This window comes from Adiantum capillus-veneris, chromosome 15 (genome assembly GCF_014529385.1).
Source record: "Adiantum capillus-veneris isolate H3 chromosome 15, ASM1452938v2, whole genome shotgun sequence".
Lineage (NCBI taxonomy): Eukaryota > Viridiplantae > Streptophyta > Polypodiopsida > Polypodiales > Pteridaceae > Adiantum > Adiantum capillus-veneris.
Window position 1 is genome coordinate 114415600 of NC_140945.1, and position 26383 is coordinate 114441982.

A 26383-nucleotide genomic window follows, 5' to 3' on the forward strand; every position below is an offset into this window, starting at 1 on the left:
GTGTGAGCTTGCAGCAAAGATCATTGAGAATCTGGCCAAGAAACTACCATAATTCTTCTCTGAAAAGCGTGGCTCAGAAGATAACCCTTGCATGATTAAAGTCAATAAGCATCTAAAGCTATGGATCAAAGAAAAAAAAAAGGCATTGTTCCAAAAATACCAAGATTTATTTGCTTGGGAACAAATTGATATGAAAGGAGTGGATCCAGAAGTGTGCTAGCATAGGATATCACTGAGCGATATGAGTCAAATTACAAAGGTACAGGATGAACCCCAATTATACCAAGAAAGTCGAGGGGAGGATCTGTCTGAATCCTTTTCAAATCATTGTTTATGGTCTGGAAGGGACAACTTATGGGACACATTATTTCCATAAATGGAATTGAGAGGGCCAGTGACAAAGTCATGTGTGTTCAATAAGCCAGAGCACCAAGGACAATATCTAAGCTAAGCTCTTTTCTGCGAAATATCAATTTTTTATAGACGGTTCATTCATATGTTCGCAGCAAAAGCTCTACCTTTGTACGAATTGACCCAGAAAGGAAATAATTCATATGCAAGATGCAATCAGTAGGAAGCCAATCCTTCACCAACCGAACTAAGATGTGATTTTCCATGTACATGTTGATGCATCTGGAATGGCGATGGGGCTATACTGGCTCAACTTGATGGGAAGACGGACTACTAAGAAAGTTTTTTCATTTCTATGTGGACCATTATGCAGTTCTCTTTCTAATTAACAAAGTGATCTTTCAGGGAAGGTTCATTAGATCAATGATGTTTTTAATGGAATTTGAATTCAAAATCTTCCACAAACCAGGCAAAACACATTGTGGTGCTTTTTTTCTTTCCAAAAGTACAAAAGGTCATTCTTAAGAATCACTAAGAGATGAGTCAGTATAGATGTTGAACTTTTTGAGAATACAACTGATGGTGGAGAAAATCCAAAATGGCAAGATGTTTATGATTTCCTTCAGATGGGGGGATTTCCAGAGGGCTGGTCCCAAACAAAGAAGAAGGCATTGATGATAAAAAAAATCGGAAGTTTACCATCATTGGAGGAGCCTTGTACATATTAGGCATGATGGCATCCTTCAAAGGTGTGTACCAATGAAGGAAGGATGCAAGTCATATGTATGAAGACACTTCTTGAGTGATATTACATATAAGAAGATCCTCCAAGTAGGTCCTTGGTGGCAAACTATGATTGCATATGTAAGGGAATTTTGCAAAACATGTGATATTTTCAAGAGAATGGGAAGGCCAACAACAGATGACATGACACCTTTCACTCCAATACATCCATTAGGAATATTCATGAAATGGTGTTTGGATTTTATGGGGCCATTTAAGAAGGTTACTCCCAAAAAGAATAGGTACATCATTATGGCCACATGGTATTTCAGCAAGTGGATTGAATCAAAAGCCTTAGTAGATAACATTGCAAATATCATATGCAAATATGGATGTCCAATCAAGATTTTATCAATCAGGGATCAAACTTCATCAATGAAACCATTCAGATACCGAGTGAGATATTTTTAATGAAGAATCAAAAATCTACACCTTATTATCCCAGTCAAGCAGAAAGTAGCAACAAGTGTTAAGGATCGAAGCTATGGGGGGTGAAGTCGGTGAGGATGATTTTTATTAAAAAAGGAATGTTACATATATAGATCGAACCTTCCATGCAAATTGAATCTAAACTAATCTTTCTTGCATGCTTTATGAGGTGTTTCCCACGGGGAAGGCTTGAAACCTAACAATCCCCCCCTTCAAGCCCGAACTAGAAAAACCATTCTCAATCCCCCCCTCAAGCCCGAACTAGAAAAACCACTCTCAAGATATCACGAGTTTTTGGTGTATTCGTCAACCGTGAGTTTTAAGTTCTCTCACAACCAAGGATTTTGGTGTATCCATAACCTGGTGCTATGATAGTGAACCCCCCCTTGACCAGATAGGGTGTAGGCTAAAAAATAAGCTATCAACAAATGGAGTTTTTGGTTCACTGCCAAACCTTGGGTTTAAGGTGTACCCAATAACCTCATGAGAAGGAGAACAAAATAGGACTTGAACAAAAACTGATATTTTGGGAGGTCTTACCACTCATGTGTGGCAGTGTCCATAGCTCGTACAATTTATCTTGACTAGGAAAAACATGAAAAGAGTTGATCTAAAAAACATCATTGTCAATAAAAAATATGTGAGATTTGGTGTTTCCATCAATCAAATGAATTTCATTTTTACCCTTTTGAAAGCATCTATTTGAAGGATGATTTGTTTTACCACAATGAACACAAGGATTCTTCTTGAAACAGTCCTTTGTTTGGTGATTGTTGTGCCCACAACTGGCACAAGATCTGGTACCAATGGATGGTCGAGATAAAGCTGAGGTAGAAGCATAATTGGTGACTGCATAGGCACTGGGAGTATCAGAAGAACTGATGGGGATAATGAGATTGAAGCAACTATATATGCACTTGTTAAGGATCGAAGCGATTGTATATGCACTAGAAATAATGGGAGAATTGGTACGGGATACCCTTCTTTCTTCTTCCTACAATGAATTGATAATACCATCCAAGGAAGGCAGCGGATCTTTCTCTTTTAAAACAGTAACAATCTGATGGAATTTATAAGGCAAACTTTTTTACAACATTACGAAGGCACGACGGCGACGAAGCGGTTGAGCGCGGCACGACTGCAACTTCTTCTTCATCGCGGCGAGGAATCCACCACGAAGGCGAGCGTAGAGCGGTGAGTGACACACCCTTTGCTCTCTTGAGCTTGCTAGTTTAGGCTTGTTGTGTGCTTGGAGCCATTTGTGGCTCGCACACGGTGTATTGGCAAGTCCCTTGCTTCGACAGTGCGGCAAGGAGCGCACAGTGTATGAGACGTAAAACGATGTGTCGACCCGAATAACATTTTTCTCTCCATGTGGTTTCTTTTCCATAAAACAATTTCTACCAAAAATTTCTCTGATCAACGCTTTTGGCATGAGAGATCCCCCCCCCCCCACCACCACCACCACCCACTTTTATACATGAAAGAAACCTTCTAGTTTTCTTCTTTTCCTTGAGCCAAGTCAATCTCTTACATAAAAATAGCAAAAGGACTTCAACAAAATAGGACTTGAACAAAAACTGAGATTTGGTGTCTCCATCAATCACATGAATTTCATTTTTACCCTTTTGAAAGCATCTATTTGAAGGATGATTTGTTTTACCGCAGTGAACACAAGGATTCTTCTTGAAACAGTCCTTTGTTTGGTGATTGTTGCGCCCACAAATGGCACAAGATCTGGTACCAATGGATAGTCGAGATAAAGCTGAGGTAGAAGCATAATTGGTGACTGCATAGGCACTGGGAGTATCAGAAGAACTTATGGGGATAATGAGATTGAAGCAACTATATATGCACTTGTTAAGGATCGAAGCAATTGTATATGCACTAGAAATAATGGGAGAATTGGTACGGGATACCCTTCTTTCTTCTTCCTGCAATGAATTGATGATACCATCCAAGGAAGGCAGCGGATCTTTCTCTTTTAAAACAGTAACAATCTGATGGAATTTATAAGGCAAACTTTTTAACAAAACAGCTATGAGATCTTCTTTTGGCACTGGGGCTTCAACAGAAACAAGTTGAGTTTTAATACTCTTCAGTCGGTTAACTAAAGATGTAATTTTTCATCAGCATGCATAGCAAGAGACTACAACTCCATCTTTAGACTCATCGTTGAATACTTAGCTTTAGCACAAAAACCTTCTCTAACTGTATCCAGGCAGCATTGGCAGATTTTATGTCATCCAGATAATGAATAAAATCATCTTTGAGATATGTCAGAATAATACCTAGTGCTTGCACGTCCTAGCATTGTTGCTTGGCAAATAATGCTTTGGTAACTGCAGCCGATGTACCTGCTTCATTGGTTGACAGCAGCTTCACGGCACTCCATAAATTTTTCCTTGGTATGACTCAAATTTGGCAAAGGCAAGGCCAAAATAAAAAAAGGTAAGGTCTTTGGACTTGGTAAAATAGTGTCGGCAAGGCCACGTCAGCATGGCTCTGAGCATGACCATGGTTTTCGAAAAGGCCATCAATCTAACCAACAATTCAAGGCTCTTCAAATCTGGCTCTCCTAGTTCATGGATTTGAAAATACAGCAAGTACAGCTATGAGTCGTGAGAGTTCTCCACTATTCAAGCATAAATTGTACAAAATTTACTCAACTGATCTACATGAACCATGGAGAACTCGCACGACTCATAGCCGTACTTGTTGGTGTCGATTGCTGCAGCCACCGCTTCAATCATCTGCTTTTCTTTTTCCATCATGTCAACTTCTTTGCTCAAATAATTTTGATTTGCTTGTATCGACATTGTAACATCTAGTATCTATTGAGTCTTGGTTGTTTGGCATGTCATAACTTACTCCTGACATCATTAGGTTTGTGCTAAATTCAACAAAAAGATGACAGATCTGTGTTTATGCTTAAGGGGCGATGGAGTAGATGTTAGACCTCTCGCTGTGATTAGATTTAAGCTAAATTAATCAAGAGGACACAAGGTGATTAAGGATTATTAAATACTAATTTACAGATATAGAGAGAGATTAAGAAAAGATTAGAGAGAGAGGGAGGATTTGAAAGCTAACAGATATAGCTTAACTCAATTACAAGAATCCAAAACCCAATTAGAGCACAACAACCATGCATGCAAAATCCTGTTGGCATACACCTTGATGGCTCCACCCGATTTGAAAACCAAGTCCAAACTTGTCTATGTAGTTCGAATCCACCTCAAAAACCTCCAGTCTCAAACCCAAATAGATTTTCACAACTTGCATGCCAAGCTTATGATGTATGTTAATGTTACATAGTTCGACTCCGAAAGCCCATAAGCACTTGCTGATGGTGAAAGATAACTCTCTAGCTCCACAAAACTCTTCTTCCTCCTCTTTTTCTCTACCTCGATCCATAAGAAGAAGAAACAAAAAAATTTAATATCTCTCAAACGATGATGTTGAATCTGACTTTGTGTATGAGACGTAAAACAATGTGTCGACCCGAATAACATTTTTCTCTCCATGTGGTTTCTTTTCTATAAAACAATTTCTACCAAAAATTTCTCTGATCAACGCTTTTGGCATGAGAGATCCCCCCACCACCACCACCCACTTTTATACATGAAAGAAACCTTCTAGTTTTCTTCTTTTCTTTGAGCCAAGTCAATCTCTTACATCAGAATAGCAAAAGGCTATTGTATTTTTAGCTCTCTTCCTTCTAAGTCTTGCTTAAGCATCTTCATCAACCATTGCAACACCCTGATATACACAACATAAAACTGGTGAAAAGAACTAGCTATGGCAAAAACGTAAGTGACACATTCATGGTGAGGTTAGTGGGTTAATCACAAGAGATTAAGGAGAGACAATAGCACTAATAGAAGTAGCAAATCATAAAGTAGGTTAATAACAAATCAAATGCAAATGGTGGATAAAAATGTGGCTCAAGTGTGGGTCATAGAGATGGGACAATGATTGGGGTACAAAGTGTGTAAATAGAGCTTCTTTTATAGAAGTAGAGAGAGAGTATCTAGTGACATAAGTGATGATGTCAAACGTAGGCTTCTAAATTAGAGGGGGTTTCCACTAGTTGGTGGTGTGGATGTGCAACACACCCCAACAAGCCTCCTCATGTGTGTCAAAGTAGCACCCAAAAGTTCAAAGTATCCTCCCCTAGAGATTGTCAGTAGGATGTAAGAATCAAACATCTCTGGTGGAGAATTTAACAATCGGAGTAGACCAAACAAAACACCTCCCATAAAGAGTAGTAGTCAACTAGAGATGGTAGGTCAAAATGGTACTTTCAAAAGGGTTCCTCCAATGTCGGAGTATCAAAGTTGAATGTCTACTTGAGATCTTCAAATATTTTGTGTTGTTGATGGCGATTGCAAAGTGATTGTACAGTCGAAGTTTGTTGTGGTTGATGCTTCTCTTCCCCTCAAAGTTTGTCGTCAAAGTGATCATGAATGTCGATGACAGCATGGCACAGAATTCAAAATGCCCAAATTTATCAGTTTTATCTTTGTCATCGCTTGAATATTTTTCTTCTTGTTGTTGATGAGCTTCTTGGGTTGAGCTAGTATCCCCATGTGAGTGGAAAAATGCCATGATAGACTTTACATACTTTGCATATAAACCTTTGGAGCTTCGGTGCCTTGAACTCCTTGCAAAGCTTGGTCTTCAGCAAAGTCCGTAGGAACCCTCCCTTGATAAGTTGTAGGTGCAAAAGTCCCTTACAAAGATTGTTCTTTTAGAAGTTTGAGGGGCCGCATTGTAAGAAGGGTATCTTCGTAAAGCTAGAGTTGGAGCTCTTTTGACAACGGAACTGCTCATGGGAATCCTCCCTTTTCAGACCTGAGATTGGGTTGTATCCCATTGAAAGGTTATGATGCATCCGTTGGCAGATTCTCTTCCAAAAATATGATGGAAGGAGGCATGAATGTCCTCTAGCGAACTCGAAATTGCAATCAACTACAAATGAGCTCAAGCCTTTGGTTTGCAAGTTTGGTGCAAGATGCAAAATGGACTTGTAGTTCACAAGGTTGGTACGATCCATTGTTGCATGATGTATGGATCTTACTTTTCATGTGTGGTCCTTTGATCATGGCACAACTAAGTCTATTGCTTCACATGAAGTATGCATGTCAATGCTCCTACCACGTGGGATTTTTGTAACAATCACTAGGGCCCCCCAATCTCGGAAAAAATAAAAGGAGGTCTTTTCCAGTCCTCACCATTGAGTTGCTTGCATACACATTTTTGAGAATGCAACAAAAAGGGGCTTTTTGATATGTCCGGACCCGGACTCGAACCGGAGACCTCTAGTGTGTGAGACTAGCGTGATAACCAACTACACCATCCGGACAGAGCCGTGGGGGCGTTGCGAGAATCGAACTCGCGACCTCTCGCACCCAAAGCGAGAATCATACCACTAGACCAAACGCCCGGTGATGATGAGATACGAGGGGAAAATTAACTTGATCAAATCAGAAGATGACACACGAGAGAATTGAGCGTCACAGAAAGGAGACTTGTTGCGAAGGAGAGTACAGTCTGCCGCGTAACCTCTCCGCTCTCTCGTGTAGAAGAATACGCTGCAAGCTCGTGTAGAAGAATACGCTGCAGGAGGAAACTCCCTTCACCCTAGAAAACTCGTGACCTACCACTCTTCAAAGAAAGGAAGAAAACACATTCCAAACAACCTTGAACATTCTGAACAATGGGGCTTGAGAGAAACCGCCAAGAAGGCAATTTGATGCCGACAATTCAATTCGTGCACAATGAATGGCAAGTGGGATGCACCCAAGCCAAGCACCGGCCCTCTACTGCAACTCATGATCCGCTAAGAGTACCCATTGACTTGAGCAATATGTAGAGCTGCGCTAGCAATGGGATACAACACACACACACACAGTCACTCCATGCCAGTCAAAGTGGAGTACCTTTGCCAACACTAGCTCTAAGAGACTAGGGTGACATTTAGAGTTGCACCAGCAATGGAATGCAACACTCCGGATCAATTTAGTGGCAAGCTCTGGTTGCATAGCTCTTCTGCTAGTTTCTCTAAATTTCAAATTCTGGTTGCATAGCTCGAGACACTGCATGGACTAGTGATTGTAATTCTTTGGGGTTGCTAATATTATGAGTTTCGCAAAAAAAAAAAAAAAAAAAAAGGGGGAGGGCGGGGGGGGGGGGGGGAAATAAAAAGCATCATGGAATTTGGAAAGCCGTAGGACTTTTCATGTCCATATAAAGAGGTGTTCGAACTTAAAGTGTGCATGGATACATTTATTCTTTTCTCTTGTTTACCTTTCCTCCTGCGTTGCTGATCTATATCTTAATACTTTTATCTTCAACAAAAAAAGTAAAATTTGTGTGGATCATGTTCTCTTTGAAGCATCATTTTTAATCCTAAGAGTGATTATTGCATTTCTAGCTTATGTCTCATGTGCGGCCTCTAGCAAGGTTATGTGCTTGCTTCTGCAGAAAGATACAGAAAGCATGCCTATCTTACAATTTTACATGTCCCAAATCTTCAAAGCAATCACTTATGCCAAGGGGATCATAAACCCACGTTTGTATCCAAGTGCCAAGGCCAAGGTTCGATCCCCCTCGCATCTCAAGCTGCTTCGTCGCCCGCGGACGATCTCGATGGTGACATGACACCTTCATCAAAAGCCAATTCAACAATATACCCCAAAAATGAAATCTGTGGAAAAAAAGGAAGTATCTATTGTTTGTTCATTTTTTGATGTTTGTTTGATAGGAGACATAAAGTTAAACCTGCGGCAATACCAAGCCCAAAAGTGGTCCAAGCCTCCAGCAAGAAGTTAGATTGTCTTACTAAAAGGACTTCCTTTGCAGCTGTCATTAGTTTTCCATAGTTCCTCCAGAAGGTGGCACAAAACTGTCTCCAGATAACCCGTATCAACCAGAATCGGGTCGTTCGGGTTTGACATGGACTAGTAGCTGGAGCTTCTCTGCAGTTTTGAAACATTGGCTCCGTTTCTTCTTCCTCCAATTGCGTTGCATCAAAACTCAGATCATTCTCTTTGGGCAAATCATTTGCACCAGAATTCATATCACCCTCTTCTGGTAGCCGCTCTTCTTTCATCCCTACCATCCTTTTACAAAATCCTCTTGCTATTTTCAGCCATCGTTTGAAAGCCACCATTGCCACTGACTCTGCATAATTCTCAAGCCACTCTGGAAAAATACAATGTGAAGTAAATATATTTCCACACCAGAGACAATTGTAATGTTGGCAAGATTCCACATTCAATTATACTGAAAGAACAAGCCCAGATATACATATATACATATATATATATATATATAGATATATATGTATATGTATATATATGTATGTATATGTATGTATACACGCACATGCACATGCACACACACACACACACACACACACATATATATATACATATATATACACACACGTATATACACACACACACACACACACACACATATATATATGTGTGTGTGTGTGTGTGTGTGTGTGTGTGTGTGTGTGTGTGTGTGTGTGTGTGTGTAGATGAATCTAGGATAAAGCCTAGATTCGCCTTTGAAGGACAGTGCAAGGTATAGACTCATGGTAGTCAACCACAAGATATACATATATGTGGATGAATCCGAGATATATGTATATGTATAGATATATATGTATATGTATATATATGTATGTATATGTATCTACACACGCACATGCACATGCACACACACACACACACACACATATATATATATATACATATATATACACACACGTATATACACATACACACACACACACACATATATATATGTGTGTGTGTGTGTGTGTGTGTGTGTGTGTGTGTAGATGAATCTAGGATAAAGCCTAGATTCGCCTTTGAAGGACAGTGCAAGGTATAGACTCATGGTAGTCAACCACAAGATATACATATATGTGGATGAATCCGAGATAAAGCCTAGATTTGCCTTTGAAGGAAAGTGCAAGGTATAGACTCATGGTAGTCAACCACAAGACAAAAATAACCATCAGCTCCATTATACATAGTATTGACTTAGTACTATGACATCCCCACTAACATCATGTTTGTCTAATAGAACTAGGTACTATTACACGCCTACACCAAAACACACACACACACACACACACACACACACACACACACATGAGTACAAAGATCTCCCTACAAAGTTTCTATCATAACTCTAGAGAAGGAGGCTAGTGGGTGTCAGAACTAGGTATCAATCAACATATCCAACACACACATGTGCGCACAAAATAAACTCATGCAAAAGTTCATCTACTGACTTCCTAAACTAGCTCCTCCACATTTACATCTTTGGTGCTGAAACACAAAATAAAGTACGCCTCATACCTTGGAAATACCATGTCTGCAACTCAAGAGTAAGCTTGACGACAATTTCACATCTTGTACCAAGTGGAGACAAAATTGTGTCTCCTGAACTTATGGCTGTGACATTACCAGGCAATCTGACCTCGAGTTTTGAATGGATAATAAATGTATTTTCAGCACTTCTGCACTCCTGAATTTCTGTCACCGGGGACAAATCTCCACCTGAGCAAAGAATATTTTGAGCATCAGCATCTTCTAGGTTGAAATACCTGGCTTATAACTACCGTAACTAATATTCTCACAAATCAAACCACAAAAGAGCACTATCTGCATGCAAAGAGATATTACTTCACTTGGAAGCCTTGAAATCCAAACATCACATATTCGAGTTGATTTATGCAGAAATTTTTTAAAAACTGGCATCCTTGGTTGATGCCCATGGCACTCAAACTATTTAGTAAGGCATAGTAGTCACCGAGGGGTTTGAATCAGTTTTTGCCAGCTCATTGTGAGCTTAGCCCTAATATGTAAGCGTTGCATTATCCACGTTACCTTGATGTGGAGATCTTTCACCCGTGAACACAGTGCCGATTGCGAAATCGCAAATTTAGTAAGACATAGTAGTCACCAAGGGGTGGACCTAGGAGATACTCCTCAGATTTGGAACTTTACCTTGATGCTTTTGGTCTAGCAGTGGCTATTCCAAGAGTTCCCATAGATCAACGGGTTGAATCTGGTGCAAGCGGAACTGCACAAGAGAGGAGCTACTCCACTCCTTTGTCACAGATTACCTCGATGGAATAAAGTCACTGATTTCCCTTTGGGTTTCAGGGATACAAATGGGCTGACAATATTCTGCTGAATGACTTTACGAGAGAAGTACTTTGAAATGGGATCCTCGGAAATGATTTCTCGCACACAACAGTACTTGAGGCGAATGACTACTTGCACAAGACAGTGCTTGAGTCGAAATCTCTATAGACATGATCGCAATATGGGATAAGTTAATCCGACATCAAAGTGAGGTCTGGGATGGATCTAGATGTGATTACTAAATACGATGTTGGCAGTCATGGTCTGAGATTTGGAATGAATCTATATGATGTGATCTAAATGTGGTATGAATGTGATGTGACTGTCGTCTTTATACAAGTGCTGGATTTGTGTCGTCTAGTGTGTCGGTACGTAAGAGTCAGTGTCTGCTGAAATGGTTTATGGCCTCTGTCTGTTTTGCAAGCGTAATCGAAGGTGATTACAATTCTTTCAAGAGGGGGGTATGTCACAAAGTGATGACGTGGCATGACCACCAGCCAGAATGGCTGACATGGCAGACAGTACGGACGTCTGCAAATGGCACTGACAGGCAGCCTGTAAAACGCACTAACAAGCTGATAACGTTGCACAGTACGGAATTCCGCAAAAAGCATTGCTGCTTTTTGGGGCCAACTTTTAGGGACCATAGCTTTTGGGACTCGCTGCTTTTGAGTTTAGCTGCTTTTGGGGCTCTGCTTTTGGCATCCCTTGTAAGAATAAATAAGCCCTAAGGGCCTCACTTCTCAGAGCATTTGGACGTGCAGAGTCTAAGAGCGGAGGTCACCTACAAAAGTTGTACTTTGCTCAAGATTTAATATAATAAAGAAATACCAAAAGGGGCACCAGGTTTTGGGGCCAATACCTCTGGGCACAGAACTACGCCATGCCGTGTCATCTCGAATTGAGTTGTGACTTAAGTTGTGAAATATTTTTAAAGTGATTCTCTCTCGTGTCATGACAGATTGTAGACTTGGGGTGTCCAAAATTGTTACAGCATCCCCCTCCCCCCCCCCCCCCATTTAATTGAGAAACATAAAGCTTTCATCACTACTTATGACTCCTACATGTTTGGCAGCTTGCTAAATGGTCCATCCATCTCCGTCCCACATCGTTGCTGCTTAAGGGCTGCTCATCTCGATTCTTCTCTAAGGGACTCCATGCTTCCATACAAATGTAAGGCATTGCTGCACCCATACAATTGCCTGGTGGTACATAGACAAGCATTAAGCAACAACTGGCTTGACATATGTTTTTCTTCTTATCAGGATTTGCATGCTTGTCCTCCACCACTCACACACAATGCTTATAATGCCCGTGATGTCTACCTAGCACAAATCCCCCTGATTATTTTCCCAGTTCAAGCTCAGCCTTTGAAAGACTCTTTAATTGAATGTGTCACATATAACGGTTTAGAAAAAAGAAAAAAAAATCACATTGAGATGATTTTACTGTGTGACTCTTTCATGCATTCTAGGATGACCTTAAGATTCCATTGCTTCACATTATCGATCAACATCGGCACTCCAAGATGCTTCATGGAAGAAAGAATTGCTGAAATTTTTACCTAAAAAGCAAATGTGTTGAACGCTCACTGACTAGAGGCCTATCTTGCTTGCGCCTGTTGTATACAAATTGGTGACCAAAAAATAATCTCAAAGATCACCTTTATTCAGGTCTACATTTTACGCCATATGGCTTTGTGCCTCGCCTTCAAATCCTAGATAATATTGTGTATATATGGAAATTGAATAGGCAAATTAAACCAAGCAAGATGCTTGATTATGCAAGTTGACACTGCTGAGGCCTTCAATACTGTACATTGGAGTTTTATTGCGGTTGTTTTGGCAAGGATGGATTTTGAGCCTAAAATCCACCAAATTATATAATGGCTTCATGAATTCTTGGTACCAGACCTTCCCAGCCATGGACTCTGGGATGCTCTGTGCATCCAGGTTGTCCGCTAAGTGCCTTGCTTTACGCCATTGCAACAATCCAATGTTGTTATATATGGATAACTTGCTAAGAAAGGCAGTTTATGATGCCTTTCTATTGCCCATCTTGTGGCAAAGGCTTACACACACGATTCGATGTTTTTCAACCAAATTCAGTCCCAGAATTACAAACAATTAGCTTTCCTAATATATTTAGCATTCACGTTTCAGTAGCCACATTAGTCATGTATGGTAAGGTGTAGGGAATGGTCGTGCATTGGAAATGGTCAGTGGGGGGGCAATGATGTGTTGACAGCTGATGCATAGCAGGTGACCACAGCTTACAGTCAGGACGTGCTGCACAAGTGCACCACTGTTACACTCGGGACGTACTGCACCTCATCATTCCCTGCACTGACATGCTGCATCTCATCATTCCTTGTGCCAACTTGTATAGCAATGATTGGTTCTGCAGGCTGCAAATTACGGCTGCTGACTTGTCACAAATCCAAAGCTCGACATTATATTTTGCAATTTAACCAACAGAAGAAAGACAGCTGCGATCTGCCGCCCCCTGACCCTGGACTTTGACAGTAGTGGAACAATACTTTATGATTCCTTTTGGTCAGCTGCTTTTGGACCTGGAGGCATCCAGGGTGGGGTATGTATGACTATTGCGGACTCATTGCAGCAGGCCATTGTGGGCAGAGGGATTATTGTGACAGGCAGGGCTCAGTGGATTACTTTGCAGGTTCAGGGTGGCCTTGTGGGCTTCCTGAACATCTATGCGCCCAATGTGGCGAGTGCTCGTGCAAAGTTTTGCTCACAGATTGTTGAGTCTTTGCCACAGGTTGACCATTGGTGTGTAGGAGGGGACTTCAACATGTTGGAGGACCCTTCTGACAGGATCGGAGGCAGCCATGCTACTGTGCATGGAGTCGAGTTAGCAGCTTGGGAGAGGTGGTGTATGACCTTGAGGGTCTCGGATACATGGCAGCATTCTGGCTTTGTGAGGCCTCCAGAGAGTCTTGCCTTCTCTAGATCAGACCGCAGAGTGGGAGGAGTGAATCTATCGCGGATAGATCGCTTCTACACTAGTGACCACTTCAGTGACTTGGGGGGATCAGTGGGCATCTTGGCAGGGACATCCTTCTCGGACCATGCACCAGTGATCCTCACAGTGGCAGACAGGCAGAGGAGTGGGAGCACGATGCTTCGCATCCCAGAGCGGGTCTTGTTGGACACAGCACTCAGAGAGAGGGTAGAGGCTCTTTGGACAGAGGGCATGGACAGCCAGGCTCTACCGGCAGACAGAGTGGCCTTAGGCCTAGCTAAGCTTAGCCACTTTTTTCTTCAGGAGTCTTTGGCTCGACGGGCCGCAGCGAGAGAGGAGGAGCAGCGTCTCAGACGAGGCATTGCTTCACTACAGAGGATGCAGGAGCAGCATCCAGACAGTCCATGGTTGGAGGAGCAGTTACAGCAGGCTCGACAGGAGCTTGTTTGCACAGAGGAGAGGCGCCATGAGTTTGCCTTTCACCGACAGGCATCTCAATGGACTCAGGTAGGTGACAGAGTGACAGGTGCCTTTTTTGAGACAATAGGACCTCGGCACTCGCATGCCAAGGTCACTCAACTGAGGAGACCCGATGGGTCAGTTGCTTGTGAGCCTGAGGATATGCGTGCAGTTGCTACTGACTTTTACCGTGAGCTACTGATGGCTGAGCCCCAATCAAAGAGACAGGATGCATGCAGGGAGCAGGTTTGGACGCAGATGCCTTGTCTTGTGACTGAGGAGATGCGCCAGAGGCTGGAGATACCTCTTCAGCTTGAGGAGCTGCACACGGCTCTTAGGGCCCTTCCTCGTGGTAGTTGTCCAGGTGAGGATGGGCTGACTCCCAGTTTCTTCTTGGAGTACTGGGACTTGCTTGGCCCAGATCTTTGTAGTGCCTTTCAATACATTCTACACACAGGAGTGATGCCGGATAGCATGAGTGAGGGCCTGATTTACCTCATTCCAAAGGAGGGTGGCTCCTTGGATGAGATTCGACACTGGCGCCCCATCACCATCCTCAACTCAGCCTACAAAATTCTTGCCAAGGCTCTGAGTTTGAGAATTCAGCCACTTTTGGAGAGCCTTATACATGGGACTCAGACAGGTTTTGTCAAGGAACGCAGTATCCTTGACAACATCTTCACTTTCTGGGAGGCTTCTGCCCTGGCACGTCTCCGTGGGGAGGACCTTGTGATTCTTCTTCTCGATTTTGAGAAGGCATACGACAGAGTTGACTGGGACTTTCTAGAGGGCACGCTTCGCAGGATGGGCTTTTCAGATGCTTGGATCAGAGGGGTGTCGGCTTTGTACAGACAGGCTCACAGTCAGGTGCTTTTGGTAGGAGGTAGAGGAGAGCGCTTCATGCTCACACGATCGGTCAAACAGGGTTGTCCTCTTGCCCCCTTTCTCTTTCTGTTCTATGCGGAGACGATGAGCAGATTTTTGGTGTCACAGCAGGTTGGTTTGAGGGGCTTAGCACTCCCGATACGGGGAGATGAGCTTCTGGACGTTGAGTTTGCCGACGACTCAGCCTTGTACTTAGAGGGCCAGGAGGCCAATTTACACAGGTGTGGGCAGGCTCTTGAGACCTTTTGCTGTGCATCGGGCGCATTGATCAATTGGAGAAAGACAGTGGCTTTCTCGGTTGGCAGTGCTCCTGTGCCAGAGTGGATGCCAGGAGAGGGTTTCAGGTGGATTCCCCCAGGGACTGCAGTTCGATACTTGGGTTGTCAGGTTGGTTTGGATTTGTCCCCCGAGCAGCAGATTGCTCCTCTTCTCCTGCCCATCAGGAGAAAGCTGTTCCACTGGAGCTCAGCACGACTTTCGCTAGCTGGTAGAGTAGTAGTTGCCAAACAGGTGTTGTTGGCAACTATGTGGTACATCACTTCTTGCTGGATCTTCTCGAGTTCTTGTATCAGCCAGGTAGAGAGGCTGATCAGGAACTTCCTTTGGTCAGGTCGCGACACTCAGGTTGCCCGAGCCAAGGTGGCTTGGTCGGTCATCACACTTCCTTGTTCTCAGGGAGGGCTTGGGATCATTGATCCAGCACAGCAGAGCAGAGCCCTTCTTGGGAAGTTCGTCGTCAGAGGACTTCTTCCAAGCGAGGAGCCCTGGAAAGAGTTCTTGCTGCAGAGGCTTCGTGCCAGGGTGCCTCAGTCAGGAGGCCCTTGGCAACCTTCGACCAGATGGATCTTTACAGAGTTGCGCCGAGTTGGTTTGAGCAGGAGACTGGAGGACCGATTCGCTCTGAGTTTGTTTCGCTCTTGGGAGCTCTTACAGCGTGGCCTAGAGCAAAGACAACCGACATGCACGGAGGAGCGCCTACGACAGCCCCTCGTCTGGAACCCCATGGTTAGCACTCAGAGAGGCCACCTGGTTGGGAGTAGGCCTCATGTGTCATGGGGTCCCATGGCAGCAGGTCTAGCGCGCTCTCTAGGAGACTGGCTAGAGTTCACAGGTTTGTCAGAGGAGGTGCAGGGTGTCCAGCTACAGGGCATGAGAGGGGTTCAGAGCATGTATCAGGACATCTCAGAGTCAGTTCCAACTGAGTGGCTCACGCCTCTCGAGCCAGTAGCACCCCGATGGATGGGAGCCTTCACACGACTGGAGGTTCTCATCTCACTCAGGGCTTGTTCAGAGACTGTCCCAGCCCTGTTCTTTGAGCTTCAAGGTGGGGGACGATTACAACGAGTTACAGTAGAGGCCCCGAAGGTAGCAGAGTGCTGTTTCCAGAGGATCCAAGTTGTGGGCATCTGTGGGAGGACTTACGTCATAGACCCTGACCCAGCAGCTCTCGAGACAGGACACTGGAGGCTATGGGCTTGGGAGTGTTGTCCACTGGCACGAGTACAGTGGGACCCTGGTGAGTGGCTATGGAGGGACCCCTTCTCTTCTGCAGACCGCCCAAGAGTCCCTTTCTTTCAGTACACTGTTCGGCTTGGACGTCATATACTTGCAACGCAGAGAGAGGCCCGCCCCGCTGCAGCACGTCATTGGCAGGAGGAGGGTCTCACAGTTGAGTTCTTGGCAGCTTTTTGGCAGAGGCTGTGGGACTCCAGACAGCCGAGGCGCGTCACTTTGTTCCAGTGGTTGGTTGCACACAGAGCCACAGCATTAGGGAGCTGGCTTGTGCATAGTGGTCTCTCGGCCGCATGTACAACCTGTGACCAGTTGGTGGAGAGTCAGCGACACTGTCTTTGGGACTGTCCTTCGGCCCAGCAGGTTTGGCTACGAGTTCTTCGGCTGATGCCTGCCCTCTCCGCGGCTCGACAGTACACTTGGGGGGCAGCGGCTTGGTCCACCCTCACAGGCCCGGCACTACAGTTTGAGCTATCTTCCACCAGCAGGATGATAGTGATACAGGGGGGGCGACCTGCACTCCAGCCTGCTACAGACCTTACTCCACAGGAGAGGTGCAGTGAGAGAGGAGTGCTGGGAGCTCATCAGCGGCCTAGCTCTTTGGTTCATCTGGCGGGCCCGTTGTTTCCGCATCTTTGAGGCTCGCCCTGTGCCACCAGCAGAGACTGTTCGTGACTTTTGGCTAGAGCTGATCCATACTCTCAGAGGACAGCTTGAGGAACTACAGGGCAGCTCCGACCGCATGCGGGAGCGCCGCGAGGCTTTCCTTCGACTCTGGCGCCCTGGGCCTTTCTACACCATGGTCCAGGGGGTGCTCAGATGGCACTACTGTCCACCTGTGTGGCTCTTCCCTCCTCCCATTTCTTGATCTAGCCCCATTGTATATATGCTGTTTTTTCATTGGGAGAGTCTCCCCATCATGCTTGTTGTAGCCCTCTCTTGCAGAGGTGGATGTAGCCCTATGGGCAGTTTTCATTAACTAATAGAAGGATCTTTTTCTTGGAAAAAAAAAAAAAAAGAAAGACAGCTGCGATCTGCCGCCCCCCGACCCTGGACTTTGACAGTAGTGGAACAATTAACATTTTAAAATTCAAAAGTGACAAAGGGATAACATTTCAAAAGACGTTAACGAGCATACCAAAACATTCAAAATAAAATCTTTTACAATGAGGCGCAAAACTAGAACTAAGCATACCACTCAGGAAGGACAAGGAAATGATACTTCTACTTTAAAACCTACGCTATATAAAATCCTGGGTGAATCCAAGAAAAGCTGAGATTAGCATTGAAGAGAAGTGCAAGTTATAGACTCTTGATAATCATCCACAAGAAAATACAACCCTCAGCTCCATCATAGATAGCATTGACTAAAAACCACCATATCCCCACTCAGGTCATCTTAATACTAGCCAATGGAAAGGGTTTGAGCCCTTTGTGACTCGGAAGACAATGTAAAGACCAGGTTAAATATTTACCGAGAATGTATTGCAAACTGGTTGGAACGTTTGAAAAGTGAGGCTTAAAGGTGACTGTTCTATATCTATACCCATTGGCATTGGTCCACGAGGTAGCACTTGCATTCTCATCCTCATTCACTTCCTTGTGATAAAATTTAGTAAAGCCATCATCTTCATAAAGAAGCTTGAAGACCATCTGCCAAAACACTGACACAAATACATGAGAGCTATCCACAAAATCAAGGCACAAATGTTGATGCATTGTAATGTCCAAATTTGACTTGAATCGATGAAACCTTACTGTCGAAACCTTATTGTTGCCAAAATCTTTCACAAAAACATGGAACACACATAGAAATATGTAAAGCATGTACCAAGCCACCAAGCCCAGCATATGTGTAGACAAAAATCCATGCTAAAGAAGAGCATATTTTTATTTATTTGCATGGCCCCTATTCCCTTTTCTCTCCCTCTCTTTCACTGACACCCACTCACTCAAGCTGCACACTGCACCCAATTTGCGACCGGCCCGTGAAATTAGCATGAAATATGGCACAAATTCTGAGCATCTGTTCCGTACAGCCTGATGCTGTCAGCTGCTAGCATGGCAGTTTGAGTAGATTTTTAGCTAGGGCTGCTTTCAGGCACCAGTTCTTGTTAATAGAAGATGTTTTAAGGGACTTTCAGCATTGTTGTAAATACCAGCTGAATTGAATTTCTTTTTGGGGCTAGGTGCCCATCATTAAAGAGAGGCCGAGGTGCCATTAGCACTCAGATCAAGTGAGTGGCCTCACACAGAGCAGTTCTAGCCACAATGGTTCATCAATATACAACATACCGCAAGGGGTCGCCTGTTGAGGGGCCAGTATCTAAGGGTGGAACTCTACTACTCTATGTGTCTTGAGTTGAGTATTCTTCTCGGTTCAACTCCTTGATTTTCGTACAATTGTGGTAGTGTGGCATTATTTTACCACCTTGTCGAGTGACCCAGTGGTATGAGAGAACCAGCCGACTTTTCTCTTGTAAAGATTATAATGCATCTACCATGGAAGCAGCACCTGTGCCTACCCTAAGCAGGAAGAAGCTGGTGGTGATAATGGCCACATTGTCAATTTATGCTTTGCTTGTGGTTTAGTGTGTGTGAGTACAACGTTTTCCCAGCTTCATGTGTGAGTGCAACTCTTCCTAATGAGTGTGTGTGAATGCAACGCTTCATGTGTGAGTGTAACTCTTCTTAATATATGAAGATGGAGATTAAACTTACCTTGTAAAAGGAACTTGGAAAAGAGACAAGAAGCTTAGCGTCTTAATCCTCCTTACTTTCATGGTCAAATTGATGTTGGGCGCTTGAAAGAGGTTGAACTTCTCCTTCTCTTCTCTTCACTTCCTTTGTCGCGTTGACGGTGGTTGCTTGGGAGAGGTTGATCTTCTCCTTCACATCAATTGAAGAGTAATTGAAGATTCGAGTGGCCGAAAGTTGACAAGGCGAAGGTTTGGGGGAAGAGAGGTTAGATGGATGGCAATGGATTAGAAAACACAGTCGTAGAGAGAGCACAAGAAAGATTGAGCATCAAGCATCGACATTTCCATTGTGTTTTGCCACAGTTGATTGATTTAGATAAGAGACAAGTTTCGATCTCATTGTTTTCATGTGTTTGATGAACGGTTTGGCACTCCATCTATATGTTCATCTACATTGCATGCACAATTTATTCGAAGGAATAGTATTTTTCTAATCACTTTACATGGAATGGGTATGTTCATGTTTTTGTGTTGGAAGTGGTTTCAGGAATTTTCAACCTCGGAGATTCTTGAAGAAGGTAGACGCATGATTAAAGACGAAGTTGAAGCAATGAAGGAGCCACAGATGACTTTGTGTCGCTTTTGGCGCGGCCCAGAGAAGAAGACTTTGCAGACCTTTATGAAGTTCAAATATCGCACGACCCACGCATCAAAGTAGGCAGGCGAAGAGTCCTTTCCAAGATTCTCAATGTTATTGGCGATCTCCCTCGATGCCATACAGTTCGGTACCAGTACCTCACTTTGAAAAAGGAGGGGATGTCACGTGACACATTTAACCCTATGTGTCCGTGGACAAGCTACAACATGACCAAGATTCAGTTCAATCAAGTCAGTCTAGAATAGGAAGTGATCTGGCACTTTTGTGAGTCTGTTCGCAGACCGTGCATGTCCAGACACTTAGATTGGATGCATATCCTCTGGTTGCACACAGCATGATTATCAGATTTCCATCAGTACCCATCAAGAGCATTTTTATAGTGCATAGACCTATTTTTCCTATTTTTGACATTTTTCACTTATTATTTTTAAGTGACTTTTGTTGGAAACTAGGTAGGGCAGTTGTGTTAAGTTTGTATATATAGAAACCTAGCGCTAGCACTTTCTGGCAGAAGAGGCAGAAGGAGCTCCGGTTCAACAGGCACCTTCTGAGCAAGACCCCCCAAGACCAACCTAGCGTTTTGCCCAGCAGCAGAGCCTAGCGTTTTCATTCCCAGATCAGCCTTGGCATTTTTGCATTGCAGAGCAACCTCGGCGACCACAAGACACAGCAACTCAGCACTAGCGTTAGCAGATTCTACAGCAGTTAGCAGATTTCCACCGCAGCAGAAGATTTTCAGCCCTAGCGTTTTTGCATTTGCAAGACACCTCAGCGTTGTTGCAGATCTTCGCGACAGATTCAGCCCTAGACTCAAAGTTTTCAGTTTTCAATTTTCAGTTTTCAGCAGTCAGACATCGCAGAAGAAGTCCCGAACCTCGCAAATCTCACCTTCCCGCAACAATTCTTCGCCGCACAGTGGGATCCATCGAAGTTTGCAGTTTCAGCTCGAAAAACGCAGATTTCAGCATATGCGTTTTCAGCGCGTCGTCGTCACATCGTCGCCATCGACATCTCATCGACATAGAGTCAGAATTCATAAAGATTTCCAGATTCCAACCCGTCTCGTCGTCGACATCGTCAGCAAGTCCAAGCATTGTAGAGATTTGTGCAATCAATAGTAGACTTCTCTCGCCATAGAGAGTGGGGCCTTCGGAGGAGGTTTTGACAACATTTTGGTATCGTATTCTTCTCTCTCTATCTCTCAGTCTCAACACCTTCACTCACAGTGTTTATCCACTTGTTTGTGTCCACCGTAAGTAAAAGGAACCCTCGAGCACAGTTCGGAGCACTCATCTTGAGTAGAGTTCAACATTCACTTCCGCTGCACCTTACATAAAGTAACCTTGTGTTTGTGCGAGTACTAGATCCGAGTTAAAATCCTTAAACCCTTCCGTTGCACCTGATATCATCTCGCCCTTTTGAAACTCTTGATGCACTAAGTTCACTATCCATCTAGTTTATCTCATCTAAGCCGGAACTCTTGAAGCACTAGAGTTATATTTCCAAATGTATACTTCACACATGCAATACAATGCCATGCTAATGCCACAAATCCACTCACATAGACATGAATACATAAAGCCCATCAGCTCAGAGTAAGTCCAATGTACCAAGCCTAGACTCTTGCCCAACTGCACATAAATCCATCTACTCAAAGCAAGAAAAATAGCCTTGTCTATCCGCTCAAGGTGCGTTGTTCCCTCCACTGAAAGCACATGTTTAATCAAGTCCAAACAAGTTAAATGCAATCAAAAGAATATCGACCAGAACCAAACAAGTTCAACCAATATCAAACAAATTCAGACATTAGTCAAACAAGGTTCAAATGAAATTCACACAAATTCAAATAATACCGAACAAGTATTCTCATATAGTGTCTCAAACAAAGGTCACAACACATTCTTAAGCATAGTTATGTCCATAGCCAACTACTACATGGTTTATAAGCTCTTGCATAGTTGTAAGTTGAATAGTCATAAGAGATGTTTCATGTGATACGTCATTTGTTGTTTCGACACCTTTCGTTTCGTTTCGTTTCGTTTCGAAGATGCCAAAAAGAAACAAATAGGGTTTGTGAAGTTGTAGGGTAGATAATGCTTAAAGCATAACATTTGGATAACAGGCTCAAATATGTAAATACAAGTATTATCAAAGGTCATTGCATTTAGAAACATGAAGTGTATGTGAAATGAATGAAGCTATAACGTGTCACACATCTAGTGTTAGAGTTACATCTTCTACACTAGAGTTACATCTTCTGTTCGATGATGGATCCACTATCTCCCATGAACAGTTTAAGAAGTGAGGGTTGTTTGGTGGTTGTGCCTGGCCATATTTGAAATAATTTGTAGAGATACCTTCTTGGTGGTACCAGCTACGTGTTGCGCCCACCCGATAGGTTCGCATGAAGTGGGACCCCTGTTCAAAGGGTTTCCTGGGATCAAGATCTCTAGTTATCTGCATTTTCTTTCCTTCTATGCTCGATCGAGAACTAGATTTGACCCCCTCGGCCAGTTTATTATGTGTCGAGATGATGTGGCATATTTATTGGGAGCCCCAGTAATTCATTTGTAGTGATTTATTGGAATGAGTAGGGAAAATTATCGGGTCCCTATAACCCACACCCTTGTACTTCATCCATCCTATCATTTGCATATATAGCCAACGTTTGGGGTCCACACCCGACTTTAGCGTTCTCTCTCCTGTCTAGCCTTTTCAGTCACATACAATCTCTCTCTCTCTAGTATTTTCACTTGTAATCTCTCTTTCTCTCTCTAGCGCTTCACTCTCTTGCTCTCCCTCCCCCTTCTACAGTGGTTGCTTGTAGGTGTTGCACCTAAGACTCCTACAAGGGACGGTTGACAGACGGAGGACGATACAGAGGAGATCTATCGCGGTAGATCCAAGATCTAGTGGCTATCTGACCTCGAGAGAAGGTTTTCTCACGATAGCAGACTTGATCATCATCCAATTCACCTATTCTCTTGTACCGTTGACATGGTATCAAAGCCGAGAGCATGTTGACATGGTATCAGAGCCAAGGCATGCTCTCGAGTCGGATTGGTGATCTATGCGAGTTTATGGTTCTGGTTTTTTGTAATAACAAAAAGAGGAGTATTGCTGGTTTTGACTATTTTTCACCCTCTTGGAATTAATCCGGAGCTCTTGTGACATGATCTAAAGATCCCTCATCATCCCAACCGGTCCTAGCCTCATCACATGCCCAAGTTCTCATCAAAAATGTCGAGGGGTGATGGCCCTGACTTGAACTCGGTCCACAATGAAGCGATATGAGAAGAGGTAGTCGATGATGGAGCAACAAGTCACGAGGAGTGGAGAGATTGGTCCCAACGTAGGTGATCAACCAATCGAGATTCCTACCCTTCCTACCTTTTCTTCTCATCGGTAATTAAATGGAAACAACTATACCATTTGGAAAGCGACCATGACGACGGCCTTTGACTATTACGAGCTTGGAGGCTTTGTTAATAGCAATTTTTTGAAGCCAAAGAATCCCCCAAGAGGAATCTGCAGAATAAGATTCTCATTAGCCATGGTGCAGAAAACATGTGAATCCTTGTAGAGGGCTCTCCTATATAGGACACACTACATGTCCCTATTGCCACAATATGAAGCTAACTATGACTCGTCCTTCGCATTGATGTACTCCCCAAGATATATAGACATGCATTGAGCACCACATTAAGTAAAGCTACATCTAGCCCGCGTGTACTCCCCTATTATGCTTTGAATACCACACACATCCATCCACGGTCTCTGACTAGCCACATCATAATAGAGTCTTTTTTGTTCTATCTTATGACATCTGGATGACACAGGCACATTGTGCACGCTTTTGTTTCTTTGGCCTCGAGGAGACGTTAATAAAATCAATCAATCTCTCTCTCTCTCTCTCTCTCTCTCTCTCTCTCTCTCTCTCTCAGGTGAGGGCATGTTTTACAAAACAAATATCAAACCTCAGGCGATGCAAAACCAATGACGCCTCGGAATTCCAGGTGTTTCACCATGTCTCACATCCTGTGAGTCTAAACAGCTGCGAGAATGTGGGTAGCAGAGGATACGATGAGAGCGAAACGAAAGGGGATCCATGACGTAAAGTTGCTTTGAGCACTTCATTGCGACCCGCAGACGTTTCTTAGGCCTGCGTAGTGGTGAACAGGCACGAAAAAGAGACGAGACTCGAGAGTGTATGCCACGTCTCGCTTTGCATACTGAGATTTAGGAGGGAGGAAAGTTCAAATTGATCAACGGTGAAGGCCAACATCACTAGTGAACAAGAGTATATGTACTATGTTGCTTTGAAGGACGTTCAAATGGGATCAGCATTGGAGGCAAGCATCGTGTGGTGTGTAGATCATGGACCATCAATTTGGGCGGTCGTGGCCCGAGTTTACGAATCCACCTGCATTCACAATATCGTATGTGTGGTGCGTAGATCATGGACCATCAATTTGGGCGGTTGTGGCCCGAGTTTACGAATCCACCTGCATTCACAATATCGTATACCCAAATCTCCAATACTTAAATAGACGCATGCAAGCGTAGTGGTTAGAACAACACATGGCTTGTTGCAAGGAGGTCATGGGTTCAAGACGGTGTGGACCAACCCAAATTTACGAGCATATCCGAATTTACTCTCAGCCCCGAATTTACAAAATGTGCATTGAACAACCGGAATCCTTCCATCCATAATATACGAGATCGCCTCATCAGCCTTGTTCTTGGCCCTATCGCCTTATTACAAAGGGACACAAGCCTCAAGCTAAGCCAATCTCCTATACTTTGCATTTGTGGAGATGTCGGGATCTTGTTGTTGGCTACACAGTTGTCTTCTTGGCTTCACTCTTCCTCACAACCTCTCATAGTCTTTCTTTCAACGGGTCGTTAGCCAAACAACTTCTCCTAGGCAAGCCCACGCTCACACACTTTAGAGGATGCTTCAATGCATCCAAAATTTACTTTAGCAACATCACAAACCCCTTTTGATGTAAGAGATCAGGAACTGCCACACGCTCTCCACCTAACCGTCCTATATATAGGCCCTTGGCCTACTATATATAGACCCCTTAACCACATGTGCATCATGGCCCCTGGCCTGGCCATCGGTCTGATGTTACTTCCCACTTTGGAGAAGCGTTTTTGTCCTCAAAAACAAAAGTGGTGATATCTTTGTAAGAACACTAATGTCTTCCACAATGCCATCCCTCAGGGGTCCAATTGTCCATTTGACAGATGCATGGTTAAGTAGAAGGTTCAATGATACCAAGAAAAACATCTTGATTTTCCACATTGTTGTCCCTTTGCAACTGTTTGTGTAACCGCACATAGTATGTATACTCTATTTATAACTCACTTGAGTATTCTTAATGGTTACCACAGCTAAGAGGTGTCTAAATGAATAACCAAGTTTCAGAATTTCTAAAGGTATTGGTGTCTTTTATCATCAGTAGGCCCCACCATAACTGGTGATCGAGGTTGACAACCTGACATAAACATGAAGAAACTAAACCTAGTTGCAACATGCTTTGTATCATGGTAAGTAAACTCCAAACAGGAGAGATAATCTTTCCTTTTGGTTTGCTTCTTGCTAAGGCTCTTAGCATATTCTCTAGCACAAGATTAACAATTGGAAATTGCCTATCTATCTTTGGATGACTAGCAGTATGGGTATTGAGTTGTTTCTCGCCAACTGTTTACAAACAATCCTCCAAAAATGACTAATAAATGTGGGTCACAAGTATTCTCAAAATTGTTGAGTAATCTATATAACCAACTTGGTTAAGCTTAGAGATTGAATAGTGATTTGACTAACCTTTACAAAGGTTAGGCATCTTTTCTATTAAGCACTGAGCCATGACCTCGTATGGTGATTGGTAGATCCATAAGAATTTATTGCACCTTCGGTGTAAAATCCTTCATAAGCTATCAATTTCATGAATTTGCATGCTTTTGGAGGAGTTTCACAAAGCCAGCAAGCTTTTTTGATCGATCTCATTTTTTAGCAAGTCCCACAAAGGTATTGCTATCATTCAACATTGAATTTAGCTACTTTTCTTATACCAAGATCACTTAAAAGACAAAGATGAATTGTTATCAAATACATTCAATTGACACTAAAGAGAGGGCATTAAACTATGAATACAAAACAAAATGCAAACATAAACGTGCCAAATAGTAGAGTACCTTATAGCTATGAATAGGGAAAAAAAAAATAGAAACACATAAACATGTCAATAACAAAAGACATTAAAACTATATATATTGACATTAAAACATGTCAATAATAGAAGATATTAAAACTATATATAGGTAAAAATCTCAATAACACCATACTTTGTCAATGTTTTATATGATTATAATACACTATTATGACTACTGCTTGCACCGAGAGTTGTACAAAAGTGAATGCCATACCAAAAGAATCC

The 26383-nt window shown here is 43.2% G+C and overlaps 1 protein-coding gene and 2 non-coding genes across 6 annotated transcripts; all 3 read right to left on the bottom strand.

Annotated features, from left to right (window-relative positions):
- Positions 1-6857: 6857 nt before the first annotated feature.
- Positions 6858-6931, bottom strand: TRNAV-CAC (transfer RNA valine (anticodon CAC)). Its single transcript has one exon. It is a non-coding gene; the product is annotated as a tRNA-Val (tRNA).
- Positions 6932-6940: 9 nt separating this feature from the next.
- On the bottom strand, positions 6941-7012 carry TRNAP-UGG (transfer RNA proline (anticodon UGG)). Its single transcript has one exon. It is a non-coding gene; the product is annotated as a tRNA-Pro (tRNA).
- Positions 7013-7810: 798 nt separating this feature from the next.
- LOC147441317 (uncharacterized) lies at positions 7811-24169 on the bottom strand. 4 transcript variants are annotated; one of them, XM_086482992.1, is made up of 5 exons: positions 23915-24169; positions 18056-18233; positions 9948-10148; positions 8350-8772; positions 7811-8232 (listed from the first exon to the last, which is right to left on the bottom strand). In XM_086482992.1, exons 1-5 carry the CDS (start codon positions 23963-23965, stop codon positions 8186-8188), a joined length of 900 nt encoding a protein of 299 aa, XP_086339118.1. In that variant the 5' UTR covers positions 23966-24169; the 3' UTR covers positions 7811-8185. The 4 variants fall into 4 exon arrangements, with proteins under 4 accessions (XP_086339118.1, XP_086339119.1, XP_086339117.1 ...); XM_086482993.1 differs by lacking the exon at positions 7811-8232 and adding an exon at positions 21548-21642 and having other exon boundaries at positions 8281-8772; XM_086482991.1 differs by lacking the exon at positions 7811-8232 and having other exon boundaries at positions 8281-8772.
- Between the last annotated feature and the right edge of the window lie 2214 nt (positions 24170-26383).

What these genes read in the sequence shown, in the direction of transcription:
- LOC147441317 (XM_086482991.1), bottom strand. Translation starts at nt 23,965, where the DNA reads ATGGTGAAACACCTGGAATTCCGAGGCGTCATTGGTTTTGCATCGCCT. An exon ending in TTGGTTTTGCATCGCCTGAG is followed by an intron (nt 18,234 to 23,914) that starts GTTTGATATTTG and finishes GTGTTTTGGCAG; the next exon opens with ATGGTCTTCAAGCTTCTTTA. An exon ending in CAGTTTGCAATACATTCTCG is followed by an intron (nt 10,149 to 18,055) that starts GTAAATATTTAA and finishes TTCTTTGCTCAG; the next exon opens with GTGGAGATTTGTCCCCGGTG.